This window comes from Rhinolophus sinicus, linkage group LG05, assembly GCF_036562045.2.
Source record: "Rhinolophus sinicus isolate RSC01 linkage group LG05, ASM3656204v1, whole genome shotgun sequence".
In the NCBI taxonomy this organism is placed as follows: domain Eukaryota; kingdom Metazoa; phylum Chordata; class Mammalia; order Chiroptera; family Rhinolophidae; genus Rhinolophus; species Rhinolophus sinicus.
The window spans coordinates 61,468,119-61,491,961 of NC_133755.1; the positions used below are offsets into that span (position 1 = coordinate 61,468,119).

The window sequence follows — 23,843 nt, forward strand, 5'->3', positions numbered from 1 at the left end:
GTTTCTGAGTTTATTAAACTGCCTTTCTGTGTTTTCTTGCATCTCATTGCGCTTCTTAAGAAATGCAATCTTGAATTCTCTGTCATTTAAGTCACATATTTCCATATCTTTAAGTTCATTTTCTGGAGACTTTCTACTTTCTTTCTGAGCTGTCTTGTTGCTTTGGTTATTCATGGCAATTAATGATTCATTATTTCTCTTCCTAGACATCTGCAGGAGTGTGTTCTGCAACAGGTTGATAGGAAGAGTTCTTCGTTTTGTTTTCCAGTACGTGTTTGTAGAATGTTTTATTTTCTCTCCGACTGCAGCCTTTTTTTCTCTCTCACACTGTAGTGTTATGTTTTCTCTGCACTATTCCAGCTTCTCACACAATAGGGAGATTCCCGGGAAGGCGGGCTTCTCCTCTGTTAACACTTCACCTGGGTCATAGGGCACCGTGTCCCTGTGGGGATGCGGAGAGCTTTTGAAGTTCCAAATCTCTTCCTGCACCAGATTCAGAGCCTGTGTGTTTCAGCAGTTCTGTTTACTCCTGCAGGGATCCACCCAGATAGGTGGGGACAGGGGTATGGTGAATTGTGAGAGGTGGCCCAGAGCAATGGTGGCGACCACCACCACAGCTGGTCCTGCTTCCAAAGCTCCCTCCCCTTTGCTGGTACCAGCTGGGCTGCAAATCTGTGTCTGTGGACCACAGCTCTCAGAACTGCAAATATTCTGCTCTTTTGATCTGACACTGCTACTGTTCCGCCTCTAGCACTGGGCAGGTGGGGGCAGGGCAACCCTCGGGAGGGTAGGGAGGGGGTGGCTAGTCTCAGTGCCTAAGGCTTCCATTCTCTGTGGCAGTGAGGGCTTAAACCACCGTTTTCGGCCTTCTTCCCTCAGTCTTTTCTCCGAGGTCTCTGCCGTGAGCGTTGGGTTCAGCCGTGTTATATGCTGTCCCCTCAGCCCTGTGGGCCATAAGCGGAGCCCTAGCAGTCTGAGTTCTTCCTTCTCCCACAGCTGCGGTAGTTCTGGGATGCAGCGAGCTCGGAGCACTGAGCTAGGTCTGCGTCCTGCGCCCCCGTGTTTCCGTCTCTGCACTTCTCCCTTCCTTCAGCCCCTGCTCAAGCGATTCGCCCACCTTTAGGTGAATTCAGTAGTGAGACTCTTCGTCTTGCCTGTCTGCTGTGCAGGAAGTCCTTTGTGGAGTTATAGTTTTTCAATTTGTTGTAAATTCCAGGGGAGATTTCCAGAGGCTCACCTCGCTGCCATTTTGATGACCAAGATTTTTCTTTTTCTTAAAGAGGTCCCTTTAACATTTCGTATTATACTGGTTTGGTGGTCGTAAACTCCTTCAGCTTTCTCTTGTCTGGGCAGCTCTTTATCTGTCCTTTGATTCTAAATGACAGCCTTGCTGGATGGAGTAATCTTGGCTGTAGGTCCTTGCTTTTTTTTATCACTTTGAATATTTCCTGCCAATCCCTTCTGTCCTGCAAAATTTCTGTTGAGAAATAAGCTGACAGTCTTATGGGAGTTCCCTTGTAGGTAACTAACAGCTTTTCTCTTGTTGCTTTTGAGATTCTTTGTCTTTCACCTTTGGCACTTTAATTATGATGTGTGTTGGTGGGCCTCTTTGGTTTCATCTTGTTTTGGACTCTCTGTGCTTCCTGGGCTTTATGTCTACTTCTTTCACCAAGTTAGGGAAGTTTTCTGTCATTATTTATTCAAATAGGTTTCAATTTCTTGCTCTCTCTCGTCTCCTTCTGGTACCTCTATAATGCGAATGTTTGGTATGCTTGATGTTGTCCCAGAGGCTCCTCATTTTTTTTTTTATTGGGGAACAGTGTGTTTTTCCAGGACCCATCAGCTCCAAGTCAAGTCATTATTTTCAATCTAATTGTGGAGTCATTGTTTTCAATCTAGTTGTGGAGAGCGCAGCTCACTGGCCCATGTGGGAATGGAACTGGTGATGTTGGTGCTATGAACAGTGTGCTCTAACCAACTGAGCCAACTAGCCGCCCCCTCCTCATTTTTCTTTTTTTTTCTTTTTGCTGTTCTGTTTGAGTGTTTACTGTTACCTTACCTTCTAAATCACTGATTCGATCGTCTGCTTCATCTTATCTACTGTTGATTCCTTCTAATGTATTCATTTTAGTTACTATATTTTTTATTTCTGATTTTTTTATGCTGTTTATGTCCATTTTTATGTTTCCTTTCTCTTTGTTGATATTTTCCCTGAGATCATGGAACATTTTTATAACCAGTGTTTTGAACTCTGCATCTAGTAAATTGCTTGTCTCCATCTTGTTTAGTTCTTTTTCTGAACCTTTGTTTTGTTCTTTTATTTGGGAAACGTTTCTTTGTCTCCTCGTTTTGGCTGCTTCCCTGTGTTTGATTCTACATAATATGTAGGGCTTCTCTGTCTTTCAGTTTTAGTAAGAGAGCATTACATACCGTGTTTCCCTCAGATTCAGACCTAACCGGAAAATAAGCCCTAGCATGATTTTTCAGGATGATATTCCCTGAACACAAGCCCTAATGTGTCTTTTGGAGCAAAAATTAATATGAGACCTGGTCTTATTTTTGGGGAAACACAGTAGTAGATGTCCTGCACATGCAGCTCTTCTGCATTTATCTTCCAAAGTTAAATGTTTCCCCATAGGTTTTCTGACTCAGTCACCAACTCCCAGATGAATAACATTGATTTTACATCTCTGAAGTACTGGCACTAATTTCAATGCAACTGGCAAAAAACTCAACTTAAATGACCTTCAACAACAACAACAAAGAAAAGCTCATATAATAAGGAAATTTAAGGGGTGAATACCTTTATGCATGTCTGATTACAGAAGTTCAAATGATATCTTGTCATCTTTATTTTTTTCCTCTTTCCATCTTTCAGGTCTATATATCTGTGTCTGTTTCATTCTCTGTTGGGCTCTTAAAATGAACACCACCTGCCGCTATAGTTACTGCTGGCTCTTTTAATAAAAGGAGAATATCTCTTGCTGGAGATTCTGGGGAGAACATTTATTGGCTCAGCTTGGCCACATGCCCAATCCTGAACCAATCACTGCACAGCTAGGAGTACTTTGATAAGCCAGGCCTGGATATGTGCCTATTCCTCATTCCTCTGATGAAGAAGGAAAGGAGTCAGCGTTACCAAAACCATGTAATGAGTTTCCCCAAAGAAAGATGGATTCTATCACCAGAATAATTGTTGGTAGGTCAGAGAAAGTGTCCTGGACAGCTAAAATTATAGCTATCTCAATTTTTTTACATATTTTACATATTGAAACCCACCATCAAAATGACAATCCTGCTGATAACTTAAAAGAATGCTTACTCTTTATCCCCTTCAATGTTTACTGTTGATATAACAGCCCAAGAATGAACCACCTAATGCAGATCTGCTGAAATTTGCTAACAGCAGAAACAACAAAAGGGGCTGGGGACAAAACACCTTCAATCTCTCTTATTTTCACAACAGCTTTCACATTTGTCCTTTATGCTGACAACCAGGTATTTAGGTTATAGACAAAATGTGAAAGCTGTTGTGAAAATAAGAGAGATTGAAGGTGTTTTGTAAATATAAAATATAAAAAATTCTTATATTTTCTCTTCCAAAAAATTCCCCACTGTCTAACTCTCACTTTTTGGAAGACCATCAATGTCAGTTATGCTTTCCACCTGGATCCTTACTATTTGCTCCTTTACTGAATAGAACTTGTATTTTTGCTTCAAGGACTTTCTCCAGAGTACTGCACACTCCCTTGCTTTCACTGCTCCATTTGATTACATTCTCATCCTACTCCTGTTAGCTTTTTTAGTTTCTCATTTCAATTCATGGACTTAGCCTCTAAACTTTTGCTTCTTTTTTATTATGCGAATTCCCTCATGAGATGAACCTTAAGGACTATGTGACTTCCCAGGTATTTTCTCACAAATCTCTCTTCATTTAGGACTCTACTAATTACAATTTCCCTTTATTTGTACTTAGAATAAATGCACTAAATGTTGGTTTGAATAACTGTTGTTTGTCCTGTTTTGGAAACTCCTAGAAAAGTATATAATACACAAACCAGTGTCACATACAAATAAATTAATGTTAATTTTATTTATATAATATAACTGCTCCTCCTTTAATTAGATTAGCAGTCAGACAGATGGCCTTAAAACATTCTTAGAACATATTCCTTCAAAGCCAACAGCCTAGAACTCTGATTTATGATGGTGGCATAGAGAAAGATTAAGATTATATAACAGAATTTCACAAATATTTTCATTCATTCTCCCAGCTCACATTGCAAAATAGGTTTTTTAATAGTGACTGAATTTTCTTTTTCTAAAATTTTTTTCTTTAAGTGTGTTTTTCCAGGCCCCATCAGCTCCAAGTCAAGTAATTGTTTCAATCTAGTTGTGGAGGGTGCAGTTCATAGTGGCCAATGTGGAGATCGAACCAGCAACCTTGCTGACAGTACCACACTCTAACCAACTGAGCTAACCGGCCGCCCCCCTTTTTTAAAAAATCTTTATTAAATTTATTGGGGTGACACTGGTTAGAAAAATTATGTAGGTTTCAAGTGTACATTTCTATAATATATCATCTATATATTACATTCTGTGTTCACTATGCATAGTCAGTTTTCAGCAACTTTTTATCCACTGAAAATTTAATTTGTCTTTGGTCTATGTCATAACTTCTTAGATCAATAGATGGGCCCCTCCATTATCATGGTGACTAGACATTGTAAAGTCTTAAAGGTAACACAAAGAATCTTTTTGTGGCCATTGGACAAACCTAGTGAAATTTAAGATTTGCAGATCCTCTGTTACTTGCCCTCAATTTCATAGCAAAAAGACATGTATTCAAAATAAAAAGAAATAAATTCAGACAAATCTGATAATTCAAAGAATACTTTTAGAACAAAACTTTAGAAGTGTTCCTGTTTAATATATGCACTTGTATTTGTAGCTAACGTAACATACAAAGCTATTTATTTTTCTTAATAAGTATCCTTGCTTTCCAAATATCTTTATACTTTTAAAAAACAGGTGTGTTTTTTTTTAACTAAATGATGACATATTCATCTTTTGATTCAGTATTTGCGGCCAGCTCTTCTTAAAATAAATGACCTGTGTTATCAATTGAGTTTTATGAGACTTTGTTATATTGGAAAAGGTCACACCTTCACCCTGAAAGAATTTAAGACTGTACAAGCCATACGGCTAGAAGAGGTAAGGAATTTTGTCTGTAAGTTCTAAGATTTTTTTTTTTTCCCTATCTTTGCTACTTCAGTATCACTAATTATACATGTCATCAACGTCTAGGTGACTGAGCTCCTGGACGAATTTCGAAATGAGGCGAAAGATGTGGTCGGGAAAGCTTGCCGCCTTTCTCTGAATGCTGCTGGATTTACTCCTGATGACCAGACGTATAAGGGTAGGAAGGGGGAGAAAAACTTTAATAGATCAGAAGTGGTGGCTTTCTAATTAACTCTTTTTATTTTACTTTTCTTAAGTTTAAATGGTTACCCTATTTTTCAATTCTTCCATACTTGCTTAATAGATTATAAATTCAATGTGTATTATAGAGGGGGAGAAATAGTAAATGGTGCATTTTCCTTGCATTACCTCTGCTTGTGTGTAGTATTTTTAAACTGGTTACAGAACCTTTATTTCATGAGCATTTTATAGTGGACTCAAAGCTTCGGTGCTTAAAGGTATGTCCAACCTACTAGCACAAACAATAGGTTTGTTAAAATAAAAGGACTGGATAGATCTCAGGATTGGCCCCAGCTGGCATGGACTCTAAAGAATAACTAAAATGCAGGTGGAAAAGGGAAGGAGGTGGCATGGCACACAGAACATATCCTGTTAAAGAGCATGTTAATAAACTGTGTACTGTCTTTTGTTGAGTTGAAATCCTTTGATGTGAAATTATTTTGGTTAACTGGACCGTTTTCTGGTGTTTAAAATACCTCATGAACCAAAGTATTGTGTTATTTTTGAATTGCATTTGTCTTTTAATCCATATTGGAGGAAAAAGTGGAACTTTTACACAAGAATTCTTGTTGTGTCTTTTGCTGTTCTTAGGTTATGGTAAAATGCGAGACAGTGGAGGTCTCCTTGACATGACTGCTTATGCAGAGTCTGAGAAAATGACATACACAGAGCAGGCCAGCAAAAGGAATCATTGCATGAGGCTCACATGGTAAATGACTATTCTTTCTTTTAAGAAAAATTAGGGCGGGGCCGGCCCGGTGGCTCAGGTGGTTAGAGCTCCGTGCTCCTAACTCCGAAGGCTGCCGGTTCGATTCCCACATGGGCCAGTGGGCTCCCAACCACAAGGTTGCCAGTTCAATTCCTCGAGTCCCGCAAGGGATGGTGGGCTCTGCCCCCTGCAACTAAGATTGAACACGGCACCTTGAGCTGAGCTGCCTCCCGGATGGCTCAGTTGTTGGTTGGAGCGCAGGCTCTCAACCACAAGGTTGCCAGTTCAATTCCTCAACTCCCGCAAGGGATGGTGGGCAGCTCCCCCTGCAACTAAAATTGAACATGGCACCTTGAGCTGAGCTGCCACTGAGCTCCCGGATGGCTCAGTTGGTTGGAGTATGTCCTCTCAACCACAAGGTTGCCGGTTCGACTCCTGCAAGGGATGGTGGGCTGCGCCCCCTGCAACTAGCAATGGCAACTGGACCTGGAGCTGAGCTGCGCCCTCCACAACTAAGACTGAAAGAACAACAACTTGAATCTGAACAGAACCCTCCACAACTAAGATTGAAAGGACAACAACTTGACTTGAAGAAAAAGTCCTGTTCCCCTTCCCCAATAAAATCTTAAAAAAAAAAAAAAAAAAATTAGGGCATCCATCTTTCTTAAGTTTCATTAAAAGTTAAAGCCTTTATCAAAGGATTCACTAATAGTGATGAGGGACGAAGAGGATGTGGTAATCTGAATGCATGCCTCAGAAGCCTGCACTCCTCCAACTGCCTCCCGCCCCCACCCCAGCAAAGCAGCTGCTGGTAGTGGGGAGCTGGTAGAGAGTGGAGGCTGTATCTCAAGACCAAGAACTCCTCTTTGATCTCTAAGTCTTTGTTTTCCACTAGCCCAGCCTGGATCATGGAGCAGGCTACCGTACAACATCAGGCACACAAAGATTTGTACACAGCTGCATTGCCACACAAAGGCAGTCTCCCTAAGGCAGGTTTTGCAAATGGGGACCAAGGAGGAAAGTCTCTCTTCCAGGGCCTCACTGGCGGACTTTCCCTCATTAGGGTTAACTCTGCCATCTGCTTACCCAATTGGGTCTTAACATTATTCCAGAGTTTGGATTTCATGTTATTCTAAAGCCTCAATACTACAAATAACTCTTGCAAACAAAACCACCAAGCATTATCTGAAATGTATGTGACACTATAAAACACTGATTATTGTTACTCAGTGCTCACTAACTTAGTCCAAATTTACACCTGTCTGTTTAATAAATGTTAATTGGTGCACCAGTTTATATATGAGATTAATATGTTAATAATGTCTGTGTCACAACAGAAGTCAGTGAAGCAGCCTCTGAGACCACCATCATAAGCCTACTGGTACTAGAAGCCCTTTGGGCTCCACTTACGCAGAATAAACAGTCATTCTCAATGCCTTGCTGACTCAGCCTGCATTCTAGCACTCAAGTAAAGACACATAAAATTTGCATCTTTGGGTTAACAATTGCCATCAAACAACATCAATCCAATATCTCGTAGTTCACACATGTACCTTTAGAATGTAAGTTATCGATGTGTATTTACTGATTTCTTCTTTAAAGCATCTTAAAAAAAAAATCTTATGGCCTTTTTGCCTAGATGAGTTAGGTGCTTTTTCCATACCAAATACATTGCTCGTTAATATGCTATTGAGTAGTTTGAACACCTAGCTAAATTGATGCTATATATTTGTGTTTTAAAATGAAGAATGTCCAAAAACAACTCTTTTGGACAATAAATCTCTGATATTGTAATGTAAATGAAAATTAAAAGAGAAGTGATAGTTTAAAATGTAAATATTTGCTTTAGAGCTACTTTCAAACACATACAGTGAATATAGAAAACTAAAGCTGTATTTTCTTTTCTTTTCAAGCTTTATTCGTCTAAATGACTACCTAATTGAGAACACAATGCACGTCCTAACAGTAAATTCTGTTAACGCTCTTCTGAATCATCTCACTGACAAGCTGAAACGAACACCTTCAGTAGATGTCATTCAGAAATGGATTACTGAAGAGAAGCCTGAAGTCACTGATAAAAAGGTATATTCAGATGAAATTAAGAAAATTCATTGGTTAGCATTTATTGAATGCTTACTAGGCACTATGGATTATGCTATTTTCTGTGTACTGAAAAAACAGGGGAACAGATTAAAGTATTTCACAGTATAATGAGAGCCTACTGTGTGCAGATGGAATGGCAGAATGAAAATCAGCATACCAACAAATATCTAATAATAGAGAAAGCATCCGTTGTGCTGAATGTTGCTCTCTCTCTCATAGGAATTTGCTAAAGGTTATTCATGTGTTCATTTGACAAAATATTTCTTAAGTACCTACTCTATCATTGGGTGGACCAATCCCTACCTTAGGTATTGGGTACATAGTGATGAAAAGCATAGACAGGATCCTTGTCCCCAAGAAGCTTATAGTTTGGGGTCATCGTGGGCAGGAACTGGCAGAGAGAAGCAGTGGGAGTGGTATAAATGAGAGGCAAGCAATAGTTTAGAGGTGAGAAGAGGCAAATCAGGGAAGCAAACCTTTGTGCTTTGAGTGGATAACCTCTTGGGAGGAAGTTGATCTTAGAGACACAGAGTAATTTGAATTGTTTGAAATGTAGTAGTACAAATTTGAGTGAGTAGTCTCATCTCATATAACTAAGAGAGAAATCATATTATCTCATATCCACGTTTCCCAATAAGCTTTCCCCAACTCTATCCTGGGTAATAACTTCATGTCAGATACCTAAAAACACTGCAAAACATGCTTTCCTGGTTTCATCAAGCTTCCTACCTCCACATTCCAACTTCCTCCCTAGGAAACTCAACTATGCAGTTTCAAGGATGGATGATGCTCTTTGCTATAGTTTCCTTTACTCCAAAAGTTGAATTTTAGTTGTATACTCCTTTTCATTACTTCCTCTCCACCCCTGTTCTCAATTCTTCCTTTTTCTAAATACTGTCACATTTATTTTTCTAATTATGAAAATAATACACGCTTAGTGCAGAAAATTTGAAAAACACAGAAATATACAAAGATAAATCATCCTCTGCTATCCAAAGTTAACTATTTCCAAGGGGGAAAAGAGTACCATACTTTACTTACTGATTTATCACCTGCTTCTCCACTAGCAATACTTTATGAAAAGTATCCCAAGTCAATATGAATTTTTTCACACAATATTCTCACATAGAAATGTACTATACATCTTGTAAATAATAGTAAATAATTTTCTATTATTGATCACTTTCTCACTACTCCAAATAACGCTACAAAGGATATCCTTGTCTATACAGGTAACCCCCGTATAACATGGTTGTTCGGTTCCTAAAATGCTGTGTTATGCGAATCCGTGTTATATGAAACAAAGAACTAGTATAAAAAAGGGGGTTAGGTTCCAAAAATTTTTTTAAATATACTATTATATTTTTATAATTAAGAGAAATATCTTTATTAAAGCAATTTTCACCAAAAGTATAACATAATAATATGCATTAAATAATGTTTTCTTTGCCATCACTAGTAAGCTTTTATTACGTTCTGTGCTGTTCAGGGATTTCTCTAATTCTCAGACCGTGTTAGAGTGAAACCGTGTTCTAGGATGTCCTGTTTTCCGATGGTTTTCCCCAATTCTCGAACCGTTTTAGAGCGAAACTGTGTTATAGAAGTGCCGCGTTATGCGGGGGTTACCTGTACATTTTTCACACACATCTGATTTTTTTTTCCCCTTAGAAGAAATTCCTAGCTGTGGAATTGATGAGGGAGAAACATGCTCACTTGTTAAGGCTTTGATTGATACTGATGCATAACTCTTCAGAAAGTTTTGTGTCAATTTACAAACTTCCTAACGTTTGAGAATGAGCTTTTACCCACGTGCACACTAGATAGTATCATTCATTTTTATCTTTGTCAATCTAATGGATGCAAGTAGTATATCACTGCTTTTGAATGTTAATCATCCTTTAATTGCTGCCCCAGTGCAGGAATAAGAGCATAGGTGTGATGATCAGAAAGATCTGGGTCTGCCACTTACTACCCAGTGTGTCCTGGGTGGAGGACGTTGACTGATCATTTGTATATTTCTTTTAAGAAATGTCAGATTATGTCCTTTGCATTTCTATTTGTGTATTAATTATTATATTTAAGTACATTTCTCTTTATGTATTAATTATTAAGTACATTTCTATTTATGCATTACTTATCTTATTAATATATATTTCCATTGAGTTTATCAAGTATATTTCTATTTAAATATTACCAGCCTTCTATCTGCTCTATACATTACTAATATACTTTTCCAGTTTGTTGTTTGCCTTTTGTTTTGTTGATAGTGTTTTTTCAAGGAGAGAAGTTTTATATTGTTGTGATAGTGTTTTTTCAAGGAGAGTTTTACATTATGTAGTTTTTCAACATTTACCTTTATTGTTTAATTTCTATGGTAATATTCTTTGAAAGCCATGGCAACATTATAGAATCAACTAATTGCATATGCTTAAGTTTATGTGCCTCTTGTAATACAGAGGTCTCCTGTTTTATACCTTGCTACTTGTATAACATTGCAAATGTGCTTATTTTAGGGAATGGAAAAGCAGGAAGAAGATGAGTCTCTCATCCCCATGTTTCTCACAGAACTGATTTTGACAGTCCAGTCACTAGTCTTTGAGCCTTCTTTGGAAGATTTTCTGGTATGTGTTTCTTCATATAACATCTGTGTAGAAACACCTTTTTGGAAAATGAAGCACTGTTTACTGTCAAATGATTGGCAGTGTTGCTGTTGTGGTCACTTCTCCAAAATGATCGTAAGAAAAAGAGAAAGCATTATTCTGTGCACAGTGTTAAATCTACATAAAAACTATCTAAAGTTTAGCACATTTTCTTTAACTTAAGACAGGTTAGGGACTTGGTAGGAATATCATCAAGAGAACACATTCTATATGAAATTTGGAATTGATTATAGGCATCTCTCAATAAGAACCCAAGAAATCACTCTGTGTGTAAGTACCACTTTGGAAATCTTTTTTAAGTATGCTACACCTGAGAAAATTTCGTTGTTCTACTTATCTATTGCTGTGTAATAAGTTACCACAAATTTGGCAGTTTACAAAAACAATCATTTACTATCTCACAGTTTCTGTGGGTCAGGAGTCTGGACACTGCTTAACACACCCTCTGCCTCAGGGCCTCTCCAGGCTGCCATTCAGGCATTGGCTGCAATGAGGTCTCCTCAGAGGCTCAACTAGAAAAGGATCCACTTCCAAGTTCCCTCAGGTTGTTGGAAAAATTCATCTCTATGCAGCTGTAGGACTGAAGTCCCTATTTCCTTGAGCCATGTCAGCCGGGACCACCCTTAGATCCCAGAAACCACCTGTAGTTCCTTGCCATGTGGCCAACTCTATAAGCAGTTTACAATAGGGCATTTGCTTCTTCAAGACCAGCTGGAGATTCTCCTTAAGAAAGGGCCCAATCCCTCCTTTAAAAAGGGCTTTCACTTGATTCAGTCAGGTCTACCCAGCATAATCACCTTCTTGATTAACTCAAAGTCAACTAAATGATTTGGGACCTTAATTATATTTGCCAAATCCCTTCAACTTTCCATATAACCTAGTCATGGTAATGGCAGCCCATCCTATTCACAGGTTTCCCCCCGCCACTATACTTAAAAGGAGAGGACTATACAGGGTGTATACACCAGAGGGAGGGAATGTTGGGAGCCATCTTAGAATTCTGCCTCCCACATTTGTGTATATGCATAGATCAGTAAACCAATCAGAGTCTGTGTTTTCTCTTGTTAGCTGGTATACCATGGCACAAAAACATTAGTAATCAGGCTCTCTAGAGTCTAGTCTTCGCTTTACAATTAATAAGCTCTTTGACCTTGGGAATCCACTTATCTCTCTGGCGTTCAATTTATGCATCTATAAGATGAAAAGGCAGATGAGTTTTAAGGTTTCTTCCAATAATAGCAGTCTATGATTCTGTAATTTGTCAGATTACAGATAAATTAGGATATTTACAAGGACAAGCAGACTGCTGGGGTCCCTGTGATTGGAGTCTCACTCAGGAACTCCCACACAGAGAGGCACTGGGCACTTATGTTTCTTTCTGGCCAGAAGATTCTTGTCCTTCACATGGAAGACAGATGCCCTTGTGCAGCAGATGACAAAAGAAGACTTTCCAACAGCAGCTGGCTATTCTCCTTTAGCCTCCAGGAACAGGCCTTGAAAACCTTGACACTCTCCCTGTTTCCTATTGTAGAACCCTATTCCCCACATAGGTATTTTTAATTCCTACATGTGAAGTTGTAGGCCAAGCTCTGGGCATAATCAGTATGTACATGTGTTCATACCACACAGAAGGTTTTACTTCATGTAACACCAAATTAGTCAATAGCAGTATAAACAGGACTATCACACATACATTTCCTAATTTTTCTATTATTTTGGTCATTAGTCTTAACATGCATCCTCATCTAGTTTTCATATACACATAAAGCTTAGTCTAAAGGAAAATTTTATACTTAAGTCTTGACATCTTACATTGGTCTTGCTTGCGTTACCTATAGCTTCCTAATGCTTGACCCATTATTTTTTTCAATTCTTTCTTTCCTGTTGTGATTGATTCTATTTACTGCTTCCACCTCTAGAAATAAGACTCCCCACCTTGGTTTAATTTCTCTTGGTTTTACTCTTACGCTAACATTTTTTTCCTTTATGATCCTCATTCTCAGAGCCTATTTTTGTTTGACCTTTGACTACTACTACCGTGTTTCCCCGAAAATAAGACCTAGCCAGACAGCTCTAATGCATCTTTTGGAGGAAAAATTAATATATGACACAGTATTATATTACAGTACTACCTTGGTTTTTTAACATCTCCATTGTAAAACATTTCGGTTTATAAATGCCATGAACCTGGAAGTAAATGCTCCAATTTTTGAACATGCCTCGGAAGTTGAACACATCACGTGGCTTCTGCTGAGTGCAAGATCCTGAGGCCTAGTTTAAGGATAACTTAAAACAGCTGTCGGCTGTTTTCGAAGTTTCAGAACTTGAACGGTCTTCCGGAATGGATTACGTTTGAAAATCGAGCTCCCACTGTATATTATATTGTGTTATGTTATGTTATGTTATGTTATGTTATGTTATGTTATGTTATGTTATGTTATGTTATGTTATATTAAGACCTGGTCTTATATTATAATAAAATAAGACCGGGTCTTATATTAATTTTTGCTCCAAAAGACGCAGTAGAGCTGATTGTCCAGCTAGGTCTTATTTTCAGAGAAACACAGTATCTTGAAGGGGTCCCTCACCTTCACGTGCTATATACCTTTTGTGGGTCCATCTGTCTGTGCCCATTGTTCTGACTACCACTTCTAGAATGGAGATTTATAAACATGTATTTTCATTCAGTACTTTTCTTCTGAGTTCCAAACTCAGATCTGAAAATCTCCATGATTAACACCAACTCACCAAAATAAATTGAACTTATCATCTTCTTCCAAATCTTCCTCCTCCTTCCATGTCTCCATCTTAATGAAAGGAATTATCCAGATGCCCAAGTCAGCATTCGGGAGTCATCTGACTTTCTGCCTTACCTCTTTGCAATCAGGTCACTGAGTCCTGTCACTTGACCTTTATTTGCACCTCCTCTCAATGGGAACTTCATTATCTCTCACCTGGCTTGGCTTACTCATCTATTCTGGTCTGCCTGCCTCTTTTCCTTCTAATGCATTTTTTACATTGCTGACAGCAAGATTATTTCATAGGCAAATTTGATCATATCACTTCAAATTAAAATTTCTCCATTGCCTATAGTGACATTTTTCAAAGAATGCTCTGTGGTCTGTTGATGGGCATTCTAGGAGAAAGGGGTTGTGATATGCATTTGCATATTAACAAATATGAAAAATCCTGGTTAGCAGATCCAGAGAAGAATCCTGTTTAACTTTGTTTAACCCAAGGTTTCTTCCCCAAGTTACATGATGTTGGGGCCTTTTTATCCTCAGGGTTGTCCCTGGTCACAATCTAGGGAGCTCGGGCCTATACGCTAACGCTGGAACCCAATATCACGTACAGGCCTTTTACAAGGGGACCAACTGCATGGTCCTGTTTCTCCACACTTGGCACTTATGCTCCAGCACCTAAATTACTTAGGGTGCCCAAACCTGCCTGCCCCACTCAGGCCTCTCACACAATGACTTCTAAGGATTGTACTCCTGTCTTGTACACTTGACAAGCTCCTGCTCAACTGTTAAGACTCATTTCAAGAAGTACCTTTTCTTGATCTCATTTTCTCTAATTAGATTTTGTATTTATTATAAGTTATAAATTAGTTCATGCCCATTGAAGTGAATTTGAAAAAAAAAAAAAGATTATTAAAATCATCTTTAATTCCATGTGCCAGAAATAACCCTTTAATATTTTTATACTTTTTTCCAATCTTGTTTTACTGATATACCAACACATCTAACTTACCATGAAATTTTGTATATACATTTTTAAAAATGGGATATTACAAACCAGTTTTATCGTTCTCTCTATCTTTCTGTCTCTCTCTTTAACTTAGCATTATATCATAAGATTTTTCCCGTGGCATTAATCAATCTTAGGAGACACCATGTTGAAGGGGTGCCTAATTTTCCATTGTATAAATTTATCATAACTTAACAATACTCCTATTTTTAAACACTTAGGTATTTCTCTCATCAGTTTTCATTACAAGTAATGATACAGTAAGTGTCCTTGTAAATGAATCTTTGCTTACATATCTAGTTTTTTCTCTTAGGATACATTTCTAGAATGGAAATTGCTGCTTAAAGAATATAAAATACTAACCCAACCTTTAAACTTTCCCTATTTCTCTTAGGCATACTTTGGCTGGCCTTCCCTTATGACATTTCTGTGTTTTGTTCATACTTCAAATATAGAAGTCATCATAATGTGTTGTGGGTTTTTTTATTTGCCTTGCTCTAAATTACAAAATACATTTCCTGAAGACAGGGGCTGTGTCTTCTGATCTGTTATATACTAAAAATCAACACAATATCTGTCATGATTCAACGAGTTATTTATTTTAGCATTTCAGAAAATTCAAAAATATTCATAAGTATAACCATATATGTTTACATTTATGTTCATGTTTTTCTCTCTAACAGGATGGTATTTCAGGAGCAATTAATCATTTTCAGAACACTGTGTTATCAGTTCCTAATCTCGTGCCTGATACATATTTTGATGCTTTTACCAGCCCTTATATTAACAACAAACTTGAAGAAAAAACTTGTGGACTTGGCCCAAGCTTATCAGCAGTATTTGATGATGATAAGAATTTTCACACAATTATCCTTCAAATAAAGGTATATTTACTTTTATTGAAACTAATAGTAAAGAAATTAAGTAATATATTTTTGCCCTTTATTATCTTTAAATTTAACACTACTTAATCTCTAAATGGTAAAGTATTGTTTTTGGGTTTTTTTTAAAAGTCCCAGTAGACCAGAGCATTGACTACAGGAAAGGGAGTTAAAAGGGCATGATATTTCAGGTGACATCACTTCTGGGGTAGAAAATAGTTTAAAGCTGAAGAAGAGGCATTATTCAAACATTGGGTGGTGCAAGGAAAATGAAGCAACTGGTGAAAATTTAAGACTCTGCAGGACAAAAAAGAACCAAAAAAATCAGAGTGTACCCAACTCTTCCACCACCCAAAAAATAAAATAAAATCATCCACACATTGCTATACTGACAAAGCAGAATACCCTTGAATTATCTTGTAAATCACACCAAATCCATTAGCTGAAGAAATTAAAATATATTAAATATGCATAAAGATATTATAAAGAGAAAACAAAGTGAAGATTAAAACAGCTGGTGAATATTCCTCCCCTTCCCCTCTAAAACCCACAAAACTAAAGCAACACTACAAACTGAAGTAAATATCCTCAAACATTTCAATATATATAAAATCACATTGAATCCAAAATTAAAAATAGAAACTAAGGGGGGAAAAGACAGAATCATCTCAGAAATGAAGACTAAATTACATGGTGTCCACGGGAGAATAAACTCAAATGAAAATTGAATAATTAGTATAAAAGAATGATAGGAAAATATAATGAGTATAGAAAAAAGAAAAACAACCATGAAAATGAAAATGAGAAATATTAAGTTGATGCAAAAGTAACTGTGGTTTTTGTAATTATTTTTAACCTTTCAAACCGCAATTAGTTTTGCACCAGCCTAATATAAATAAAAAGGTTCAGAGAGAAAATAATTGAAATAGAAGACAAGCAAAGAAGAAATAACATACATGTAACTGGAGTCTCTGAAGGAGAAAAACAAAACAAAGGGTAGAACTAACATTTATAACTATAGTCCAAGAAAAGAAAACCTGAATCAACATATTGAAAGGGCCTACAGTGTACATTGGAAAATTGACCTAGAACTATCAACTCTGAGATATATCTTCTTGAAACCATTAACTTTTAAAACTGCAGAAAAATACCTTGAGGTCTCAAAGCAAAATGACCAAACAACTTACAGAAGTAAGAGAATTAGACTAGCATTAGACTTCTCAAAATCAACACATAATGCAAGGCAATAATGGAAAAGCATTTTTAAATAAAAGTCAAGTGAAGAAAGTGTGAATCAAGAACTTTATTTAGCCAAGCAAGTCCTCAAGTATCAAGGCTACTTGTATAGAGAGATACAAGGTATTTGAAAATACAAGGACCTAAGGAATTGGGTACTCATCCAATCAGAAGATAACTGTGGCAAAAAAAAAACAACAACAAAAAAAAAAAACAACTGATCTTCCTGTTGCTGGTTTCACAAGTAAGAAACTTGGAAGTCTCCAGTCCATCCTAAAAACAAGTAAAAATCAGAACAGACTGAAAAATCAACAACTCTTTTTGGATCCATGAGAAGTGAGGACAAAGGGCAAACCACAGGCCCCAAGGCTAGAGAGACGAACAAGTGAATACAGGGAGTCATGGCTCCCGGCAGAAACTCATGAGCAGAACCACTGTGGGAAGCAGTGCTGGGCAGGAAAACCTAGATTGTAATTGATGAATCTCTGGAGGCTCAGTATGAACATTCTAAAATTTAAAATCTCTGGGAGATCCAGTCATGGTGGGGAGGGGCATAATATTGTGATATTTACCTCCAGGAGCTCAACCAGGTTCCCATAGTAAATATTGGAGAAAAATCCCTTCATGCTTCCAGTAGGGAGAGGGGGAAAGGAACCATTTTGAAATATGCCAGAGCACTCTGTTCTTAACAAGGTCTGCCCTCAGGGGGAACTAGCCATCAGGGGAAACTCCTAACCAGAGCCTAAATATCTGAGCCTAACTGACCCGGGACAAGAGAAATAACACAATTCCAGCCCACTCTAGCCATCCTGTCCCACTGAAGGAGAGAGAATAAAAAGAGAAATATATAGGAGGTTCACAGTCCAGAGGTTCACTAAAAGACAGACTTAAGCATAGGACTAAAGAATGTTTTCCCTCCCCCAACACCTCACCATTCCCTTTCTAGGACCTATTTACAGCAGTTCCTTTTACCCAGTACATCATGTCCAGCTATCACCAAAAAATTACAAGGCATACCAAATAGGAAAAAACAAACAAACCATAATTTGAAGATCGAGCAAGCATTGCCACCAGACATGGGCAGGGATATTGGAAATACCACGCCCAGAATTTAAAACCACTGCGATTCATATGCTAAGGGCTCTAGTGGATAACAGAAACAGTATGCAAGAACGGGTGGACAGTGTAAGCAGAGAGATGAAAACCCTACGAAAGAACTGAAAAGAAATGCCAGAGATTAAAAAAAAAAAAAAATAGTAACAAATGAAAAATGACATTGATGGGATAATTAGCAGATTGGATACAGCTGAGGAAAGAGACTCTGAGCTAAAGGATCTATCAATAGAATCCATGAAAACCAAAAAGCAAAGAAAACAAAGGCTGGAAAAAAAACAGAACAAAATATCTAAGGATTGTGGGACAATTTTAAAAGGTATAACATATGTGCAATGGGAATCTATAAGATTCCAACTATGTGACATTCTGGTAAAAGCAAAATTGTTGCTGTAGACTCAAAAGGTCTGCTTGCCTACACACTCAAGCCAAATAACATACGAGCAGGAGTTTGCAGCAAAGAAAGTAAAGGTTATTTAAGGAGTTGGCACCAAGTCCAGAAACAGGTGAGCCAGTGCTCTCAAAAACCTGGCTCCCTGATGGCCTCTAGTGGCTATAATACATGTATGGAGAACATCATTAATCATGGTTGCTGTGGGCGTTGGGGCCACGAGCTCTCGATTGGTCCCAGCTAAGGCAGAGAGCAATTGATCATGGCTCCAGGTCCTGGTGTCAGTCACGGCATTGTTCTGTCTAGTTTCCAGGGGATGTGGCCTGTGGGGGCGTTCTGCTTTCATGAGTCTGAACAGGAAACATAACTGAGGCCAAGGTGTTATCTTTGTTTGACTAAAACCTTACTCTAGTTTGAGGTTTGGTTATTGTGTCTTGGTCATGGTTGATAGACCGGAAACTTTACTCTTAAGTGAGTTTGACGCTGACCAGAACATAATGTCCTCCTAAGGACTTAATGATTAAAGGGAGTGGACATACCGTATATACACAGGTAGGAGGATCTGGGGAAAGAATGCGACCGAGTTACAGTTCCATCAGGCTACACAAAGCTAACTTGGATTAAAGCAAAATATGTGCTAAAGAAACGAAGTTCTTGTGAAGTTACAAAACCATGGAGATGCTTAAAAGGTCAGTGGTTGCCCAGGATGGGTAGAGGGGGATATGAATAGGTGGAACAGAGAGGCTATTTAGGATGATGAAAACACTCTGTATGATTCAATAATGATGGATACATACCATTATACATTTGTCCAGACCCATAGAATGTACAACACCAAGAGTGAACCATAATGTAAACTATAGACTTTGGGTGATAATGATTGCTCAGAGTAGGTTCATCAGTTGTAACAAATGTACCTCTCAGGTGGGGATGTTGTTAAGGGGTGGGGGGGGGTGGGGGGGTTGTGCATGTGTGTGAGCTGGAGATACATGGGAATTCTCTGTCCTTTCCTCTCAAATTTGCTGTGAACCTAAAACTGCTCTAAGAAACTAAATCTTAATTTAAAAAGACTGATGGTGAACACTTAATATATTTAATTGTAGATCTATCTAAGACTAAAACATAGGTAGAGACAAGGATAGGAGACTAGTATATAAATGTTGTATGTTCTAATGAAATAGAAATAATGCAACTTTAAAAACAAAAAGAAGGGAGAGCATAAGAAGAAAGTAGAATGTTTATTGATTGATTTTGAGATAAGTGAAAATTAAAGAATATCAGTAAAAACCAGAAACTTTATGTGAATCAGAGATTATTTCAAAATAAAAAAGGTTTCAAATCATATTTTGGACATGTTGATGGAGCTTTTCATTTATGGGGCTCCCATTGTTTCATTCTGTCACCTATATTGAGCTGACTATTAAGTCAGCTCAAATGAGATATAAGTTTGACATGTTTCTTCCTCTCAATTTTTAATGTAAAGAAATAAATAGTGGAAACATTCTAGAAGAATACATAAGAACCTATTAAAAGGAAACAAATTAACAAATAACTAAATGACATCAGGGATGGTATCTTCCCTCACTCATATATTCCCAGGTCAAAATATATTATTGGACAAAGAGAAGGCATTTGTGTTTGCTGGTTTGTTTATTTGTTTAGTTATATTAAATTGAATTCTGCTCAGGAAAATTATAGTTTTATTTGTCTGTCTATTTATAACATTTAGGAAACCATAAAAGCAGCATTTGAATCTGCCCAATTATATGCAGCTACATTTGAAAAGTTCCAGATATTCTTCAAGGAAAACGAAAGTCTTGATTTACAAGCTCTTAAACTTCAGGAACCTGGTAAGTTTTTAAATTTTCCTTACTAATTATTATGAATATCATTCATATTCTTTTTTTATTTCATGAGCTGTTTTTTATTGCCTTTTCTCATACACAAAAATAATTACTTTGATATTTGTCTCATGAACCAGCACTATTTTTTTCTATAAATTGTTACAGTTTCTTTCAACCCATTATTTTATTGTGCTGAAGTAAATTAGACATTCCATCTCTAAGTTTAATACTTCAATATGCATCTCTAAAAAACATGTTCCCACAGAACCAAAATAATATCACATCTAAAAAAATAGCAATCCTTTAATATCAACATTTAGTCTATATTCAGAAACCCCCAAATAAAGCAATTTGCAGCTGGTTTGACCCAGAATCTAGTCCAAGAGCAGGCACTGCATTCAGTTGTCAAGTCCCTGAGGCTTAATGTGTGTAGAACTGAAGTGACCTGACAGGACGCGATGCCCTGAGAGCTATGGTATAGCACCATGGTGGCAGTAAGGTATGGAGCCTGGCTCTTCAGCACACAAAGGAGGCCTAGCCTCATCCCTTAGATCTTCTACTCATAGGCGTAAGCCCAAGGCCTCCTCTCTCCTGTTACCGCATTCCTCACATTGGATGACTTTCATCGCTCATCAAGTTCCCATCAGGATGAGGTCACCAGACTCCCAGGTTGTCCTTAATCTAGTCCTGCCTTGGTTTGTCAATCCTGTCCCAATCCTGGCAGCAGAGTCTCACAGGTGTTAACTCTTTGTTGGCTGGGACCTTGGAGTACACTGGCCTGGATTCCTACTGCTGTGCTCCTTCTTGTCTTGGAACTCTGCAGTACTTCCTAAACCTCTAAACCCAGTTGTTCGTCAGAGGTTAACAGAAGGTAGCTTTGCCCTTTGGATACCATACCTTACCTGTTATCATATTCCCTCAAACTACCCTGCAAAGAACCTATTACAGATGATTAATAAATGTGTGTTTAACTGAACTCTCAGCCAGAGTGTCCCCTGGCCAGCCTCCAAAAAGATGATCAGGGGACAGGTTCTGTCTTCCTGACGCAATCAGCCATATTTCACCACTAAATTCCTATAAATGTCAGTGTTTCCTAATCATTTCTACACCTGCTGAGCACTTATGACATGATAGATACTGTGCTAAGTGATTTTCAGGTAGCTCATCTAATCCTCACAATTCTATGAGGCAAGTATTAGGATTCTTATTTTACAAATAAGTAAATGGACATATAAAGAGATAAGGAAAATGCAAAATTATGCAGCCAGTAAGTAAGCGGTTTAGAAACACTTTTCTCTGACTTGAAAGCTTGTGTGCTTCACTACTCTGCACACTGCCTCTCTGTCTCAAAAAGAGATAGACAACAGATCTTATTTCTCTTCTGTCAGCTTTACTCTTTTGTTTCTTTTTGGCTGTGTGACCATGGCCAAAGAGAAACACAGTTATTAGATCAATAACCTTCATTGATCTACATTTCTTTATGTATAAAATGAGAGTATTGGACCAAATTGGTGTTTCCCAAACTGGTGTTCTTTGGAACACTATTCTAAAGGATAATCACACGATACCTTAAAAAGACTTTGTGTTCAAACAAGTTTGGAAAATACTAGATTAAGCAATGCTATACAGGTTTCCTTAATGGAGGACTTCTCAGATCATTTGATAGTGGAGGAGGTTTATAAAAAGAGAACAGGGAAACACTAAGGAAATCAATCTGACCCAAATGGAGGAAGGAATTGGAAATAAAGTTATCTAAATTTGAGAGGCCCAGAGGGTACAGGATTTTGAAAGACAAGCAGAGTAGTTTAGTACTCTAAATGTATTAGAAAGAGCTGTTTTTGACCAATAGTATGATAAAAGTGTATTCAAGTATAATCAGGCTTCCCCCGGTTCTGGGTAGATTGGAGAAGGGAGAAAATGGGGACCGGAAGATTATCACAACACAACTGCAGCATATCTCAGATGCAGGCTGACAAAGGCCCTAACCATGACGTGGGGGCAGGATTGGCAGAGGTGGTGGGAAGAGGAATGGAGATAACTTTAGCTATGCGTGATCTTCCGTGTCTCAAACTTTTATTGTTAATATGCTCAAAATGCTCTACTTTGCAGTACCATGTAGGAAACCCTTAGATTAAGCCCAATTTCAAACCGACCTGACTCTAGAATCTAGTCCATTTCAGACTAGATCTCCTAATGCAACTATAAGTTATTTTTGCCTGCCATCTCTTAATAGGAGTCAGAAAACATATTTACATATTTAATTATTTAATTCTTATTTTAAAACATATTTAATTATTATATATTAGTTTTTTATTGCAAGAATAAAATATAAGGCATTGTCAATTAATATTTTAAAGTTATACAAAGTACCCTACATATGGATAACAACATTACAAATACGTACATAAATTTATTCATGCAATGGCTTTTAATATATTTATAAAGCTTCTTCAAAATCTAATTTAATGTATCTTATGCTTTATATGAATTATTCTATGTAGATGTTCAGTTCTTTAGTGAACAATTGGAAAAATATCACAGACAGCACAAGGACGCCACAGCTCTAAAACCCACCAGAAATGTAGGCTTGCTGCTCATTGACACTAAGCTGCTAAAAGAAAAACTAATTCCATCACCTTTGCGATGCTTGGAGGTAACTATGAACTAAGAAAAATTTTTCACAATTTTTTATGGTGTCTACAATTATTTTATGATTTTTCTACTGCAAATAAACCGTATTTTCTAACATTGCAAATATTTAAAATTTACATAAGTCTACTAGGCATCCTTAATTTCTAGGAAAAGTCTCATATTCTCCTTTCTGTTCCAAGCACAATCAGCTTTCAGATGAGGGAAGGGAGGGGACTGCAGGCCTCACACGAGCCTCTTACTCCTTCCTGCTCCTTTTTCCTTTTTGGAGCATTTCAAAGCTTCCTGTAGAAGAGGTACAAATGTGACAGCTCAGTGTCTTCGTGGGAATGCTTGTTCATTCTAGGACATTAAGATCAAGTTTAGGAGATCATTTCCTGATCTGAAACTGTCCCTAAAGATCTGATTATATTTTGGTGAGTTATAGAGCTGAGGAAATTTGTGTTCATTCTGTAATAACTTTCAGGTCTTCTTTGGGGCCAGAATATCTCTATATGTTATCAAATACCTCCAGAAAGACAATGGTATAAAACAGGATATAGCCCACTGGGTAAATCCAGCCTGCCACCTGTTTTGTACGTGTAGTTTTATTAGAACACAACTGTGACAATTTGCTTATGTACAGCATAGCCTGTGGTTACTTTTCTCACTACAAGGGCAGAGTTGAGCAGTTGTAACAGAGACTGTAGGTCCTGCAAATCTAAAATATTTACTATCTGGCCCTTACAGAAAATGTCTGTTGACCCCTAATGTCATGATGGAACACAGAGCCCTGTATAAAAGACTGAAGACCTGAGTGATAGTACCTGTTCTGTCATGTAATTAATTGTGTGGCCCTGGGCTTTCTTCCAGAGCTTCTTCACCTCTTAAAAAGGAAGAAATACATAATTGGAGCAAATTCAATTTCAACAAGCAGTTTGAGCACTGCTCTATACCAAGTCAAAGAAAACTGATCTCAAACTGGCTTAAGCATTCCATACATTTATGAGCTGTGCATCTAAAAAGACCAGAGAGTGATGGGCATGG

The 23,843-nt window shown here is 37.7% G+C and overlaps 1 protein-coding gene across 2 annotated transcripts in view; it reads left to right on the top strand.

The window, feature by feature from the left end:
• The window catches only part of DNAH6 (dynein axonemal heavy chain 6), a 248,852-nt gene that overhangs the window by 41,794 nt on the left and 183,215 nt on the right, over window positions 1-23,843 (top strand). For both annotated transcript variants that reach the window (XM_019756389.2, XM_074332256.1), the window contains 8 exons: window positions 5,080-5,214; window positions 5,308-5,419; window positions 6,073-6,190; window positions 8,104-8,272; window positions 10,807-10,914; window positions 15,387-15,587; window positions 20,054-20,174; window positions 22,670-22,821. In XM_019756389.2, the coding sequence (XP_019611948.2) occupies window positions 5,080-5,214; window positions 5,308-5,419; window positions 6,073-6,190; window positions 8,104-8,272; window positions 10,807-10,914; window positions 15,387-15,587; window positions 20,054-20,174; window positions 22,670-22,821 (1,116 nt within the window). The remainder of the gene's footprint in view (window positions 1-5,079; window positions 5,215-5,307; window positions 5,420-6,072; window positions 6,191-8,103; window positions 8,273-10,806; window positions 10,915-15,386; window positions 15,588-20,053; window positions 20,175-22,669; window positions 22,822-23,843) is intronic.